This window comes from Triticum urartu, chromosome 3A, assembly GCF_056163025.1.
Source record: "Triticum urartu cultivar PI428250 chromosome 3A, HENAU_Tu73, whole genome shotgun sequence".
Classification (NCBI taxonomy): Eukaryota; Viridiplantae; Streptophyta; class Magnoliopsida; order Poales; family Poaceae; genus Triticum; species Triticum urartu.
This window is the reverse complement of record NC_141875.1, coordinates 712,559,023-712,563,524: the sequence shown is the minus strand read 5'-3', so window position 1 is coordinate 712,563,524 and position 4,502 is coordinate 712,559,023. Positions and strand designations below refer to the sequence as shown.

Below are 4,502 nucleotides of genomic sequence, written 5' to 3'. Positions count from 1 at the left end.
TCTCTCTCTCTCGGCGTTGACGCCCCGGTCGCCAATACCTACTACAAAAATAGTGGAATGCCTGGATTCGCGCTGACAGTGGGACTCCCCACGCTCTGGCTCTGGCGGCCTGCCTGCCTCCCAAGTCGCCGTCCACGCACACCCACGAGGTTCGCGCGGCCACTTGCTGACAATGGTAGCTGGTGGTGATCTGCCTCTGCCACACCGGCGCGAGCCCTTTCAAGGCGATGTGGGATCAGGTCCAGACCTAGCTAGTCCAGTGGCTCTCCTTCATCACCCGATCCGTGTGGGAGTTGGTAGGTTACGTGAGTGTGTATGGACACCATGCATGTGATGGGCGGCGATATGATGCGCGTACACATGGGGTCTTCGTTTTAGCCGACTTGATGTTGCATCCAGAAGCGTAGTTTCCATAGCAATTATGGCTGGGCATACATCCCACTGGAAAAACTGATTAAGTGATAGGATGGATCTTATGTTAACTACGTAGTGGTATATCACTAGAATCTTTCTTTGGTTAGGACATAAGTACTATTGGAGAAATGTAGTTTCGGTAGCAATGATGATTGGACATACACCGATCGCACTAGAAACACTGATTAAGTGGTAGGATGGATCTTATGTTAACATTCTATTTCAGTAGAATCTGCTCATCATGCTATTAGCTGACCTTGTAAATTTCCATGATATTATTTGTACATTGCATCTCAGTAAATATATTATTCTCTTTCCTCTATCTATCTCATCTTATCCGGAGTATTTTCTTAATCTCTTCTCCTAAAATGTTAAACTGATAAGAAATAAGTCTACATTGACTTAAGTGAGCACCCAACATCGGGCGTGGCTAGATATCAGTCAGCTCGAAAAAAATTGGGGTCAATCGATTCCGTGAATCGTTGGATGCAAAATCAACGGCTCACGGTTTTTCTTCAACCTCACAGCTGATCTTCTTCCTTGAGCCGCCAACCACCACCAGCCCGCGCCACCTCGCCGCCCCGCCCTTCCCGAAACCAACCCCCACCGCCGGTCCTGCGCCGCCGCCGGCCGTCCCTCTAGCCTACTCCTTCTTTCATTAAAAAATCGACTAACCTCGAATTTAAAAATCAGCTGACTGATGTGTTGCTAAATTGTTTTATTTATTGGAATGGATGCAATAATTAGTGGTTTCAAGGCTCGATGACTATATTTCCCCTCGTCCCACCGATGGCATGCATGGTGGTGCTCAATCTAACTCGAATAATCTGCGCATGGCATCCTGATCCACCAGTGGTGGGCGAGGAGATCATGGTGTGGCGTTGGAGTCAGCGTGTTTGTTGCTAGTTTGCAGCAGCGAGGGCCACAATAGCAGTTTGGGGATCTGCGCAGCTTGATCTGGTGTAGGGGCAGCGACGCTAGATTGAGATTTAAGTCACGGGTCATCGACCAATAGTAACACGTCATGGTGGCGATCATCAGTGGTTTGAGCCTTGAGGTGGTGAGATTTGCACAACGAGTGCAGGGTAGCACCCAAAAGTGACTCGGCAGTGTTTGCTCTTTGGGTGGCTAGACAGACTGAGAGGGAGGTGGATGGTTGCAACAACAGCCGGATGTCCCAAACCGGTCTCAAACGTCCTGACGGCCTGCTCGATCACTGAGCGGTCACGAAAATATGACCCAGCCTAGCGTCTCAAATGGGCCTCAGACACCCGAGCTGAACGGCACCTCTCATATCCAGGCTAAATATGGGGCGGATTTGGGGGCGCCTGGGCCTGGGCACGTCCGCCACGTAGACCAATGATGGGGTCCCATGCGGAATCGCTCGGAAACCCAGCGGTCTGACAGACGTCTTGTCTGTCGCCGCGGTGTGAACACCGCGTGGTGCCGTCCTCGCTCGCCGCTCGAGGCCAAATCCGGCTATGTAAGCGGGCAGACGTCCCCCAAACCTAGCCCATCCAGCTCCCTCTCTATGCCGCAACCCCCATCCGCCTCCTCTCCCCCGCTCTCCCCACGCTTTCGGACATCGCCATGGTCCGACAGAAGATCACCACCTATATAAGGGGGTGTTTGTTTGCAGGGACTTTTTTGTGTAGGGACTAGAAAAAGTTCCTTTTAGAGACTTTTTTACCAAACGGGAGGGACTTTTTAGGGACTAAACTAGGCATTTGGGACTAAATGAAGGAACTTTTTGAGACTTTTCCAACAATGACCCTCCATGCACCCATTGGCCCGCCACCCCATGGTGTTGTTTGATTGTTATTTTTCTATATACTAAGAACAACATGGTCATTTAATAATCTCTAGAAAGGGACTAGGGACTTTTTAGTCTCTAGAAACAAACAGGTAGGGACTTTTTAGAGGCTAAGCTAAAAAATCCTAGGACTAGAGAACCAAACATCACCTAAGCATTAATGTTGATCACGGCCGGTTAGTCTTGGCCTAGCCGTCCGCGGGAGCGGGCAACAAATAGCTGCACGCGCGTAGGGGTCGTCTGGCCGTTCAGTCAATGCATGCTGTGCGTGGGCGTGCATGTAGTTAGTTGGTTAGTGGCCGGTGTGTTTACAGAGTGTGTTAAATTTACAATCATGAAGTTGCGCTGAATTTTTGCATGGCTATTTACAACTTGATCTGCCTGTAGCCATTTCTCCGTTTCACTGATATTTTTTCAATGATATTGTAGTGATGATGCACTTGTTATAAGCTACTTGTATTTGGATACTGTGAAAACGAGCTACCTTGCCCGCAGCACAACCAAACGACTAGCTGATGGCTGTTGCTAGCAAGGGCATTGAACCAAACGTGCTGCTAAGGCAAAGGTAGCCCAGCCGAGCTAACCTAGCTAGGCTAGCTCAGCTATGGGCAAGCTGGGCAATACAACCAAACGCTCCCTAGTGGTGTGTGTGGCCACTGGCCTGTGTGCGTGGATGTGCTATATAAAGTGTACTCGGTTGTGAGGTCAGGAGAGAGGAGCCTGAGGAGAAATGTAGTTTTCAGGTGTGTGTGTGCGCGCGCTCACCATGAGGAGTAGCAGCCAGAGTTAGCCTCTATGGTGTGTAGTCTCCCATGTATGATCAGTCTGGTATGTGCCACCAACTCGAGTTTGTTCTCGAAAGGAAAAGAAAGCGTCGTTCGTGCGGCGAGGCGTTTGTCATCAGAATAATTTGTTTCCTTCTTCCACCTTCGTCCGAGTGAGTGTGAGAGCAAGGTAGGCTAGGGCTTGTCCCAACAACGTACGCTATACTCACGCCAGAGCGCCGGTGCCAGATCGCGGAGGAGATTCGTGCGAGGAATGCTGCCCGCGCATCGCTCCTGGGCTGCTTCCGGACTCGAGAAAGTGGAGGAGGAGGAGCAGCAGCACCCGAAGAAGGAGAAGGGAGAGAAGCTACCGGAGCCGATGGAGGTGGCAGAATCGGAGGAGGACGAGGTAGTGCAGCCTAGTCCGGGCTTCAACATGGAGGACGCGGAGACGGAGTTCGCCGTCGCCCAGGTCGTGGAGATGGCGAAGCAGCAGACCATCCTGGAGTTCATTTAGGATGAGGCATATGTGGAGGCCAACCGAAAGTTCCTCCAGTAGGAGCGGGCGGTGACCGATGCGCTTTTCGTCGAACTTGATGCGGAGATAGAGGAGGAGACCGAAGTGGAGCAGCCGGAGGAGTCGGAGTTGCTGTTGCCGCCCATGTACCCAGAACGGGGCACGGAGATAGTCGACATCTCCCACAAGAAGTGGAGTGATCTACGTAGTACGTAGGTTTTTATCTTTGCATGCTTTTGTATAGATATAAGAATTCTAGTATGAGGTGTGTGGGTATTGTTGTGTAAGAGCAACTCCAACGGCCGCGCGAAACGACGTGCGCGCGCGGTAAACGCAGCCTTTAGCGCGCGGGGCGTTTTGCCGCGCTCCAGCGGCGGCGGGAAAACCACGCGCGCGGGAACCGCTTGCGCGCACGCGAAAAGGCGCCAGCTCGCGCGCCATTTTTTACGCATTGCTTCCGGCGCGCCTATAAAGTGCGGCGCGCGCCATGCGCCTCTCCACACCTCTTCTCCTCTTCCCCTCTCTCTCTCTCTGCCACGCGCCGCTCCAGCGCCCCGCCACCGACGCGCCTCCGCCGCCCCGCCACCGACGCGCCTCCGCCGCCCCAGCGCCACGCCACCGACGCGCCGCCATGCCGCCGCGCCGCCGAGGAGCGTCCGGCTACCGCGGCGTCCGCCTGCGCCCCAACGGCGGCTATTACGCGGAGATACGCTCCGACGATCTCCGGCTCGGCCTCGGCACGTACGGGACGGCGCGCGAGGCCGGCCGCGCGTACAACGCGGCGGCGTGGTGCCTAGGCCGGCCGCGCGGCCAGATGAACTTCCAGGATGTCTACACGCTCCAGCAAGCGCTCAACCGTGCCCCGCCGCCACGTCTGAACACGGCACAAGACCGTGGGGAGCACGCCGAGCGGCAGCGCCGCCTCCTCGTCGCCCAGGAGGACGAGCGGGTCATGGCGGAGTGGCGCCACCGCCATCCGGAGGACGTCGCCTAA

The 4,502-nt window shown here is 54.3% G+C and overlaps 1 protein-coding gene across 1 annotated transcript; it reads left to right on the top strand.

Moving 5' to 3' along the window:
- Nucleotides 1-4,139: 4,139 nt before the first annotated feature.
- LOC147982034 (ethylene-responsive transcription factor 5-like) lies at nt 4,140-4,502 on the top strand. The gene has a single exon (XM_087516180.1). It carries the CDS (start codon nt 4,140-4,142, stop codon nt 4,500-4,502), a length of 363 nt encoding a protein of 120 aa, XP_087372306.1.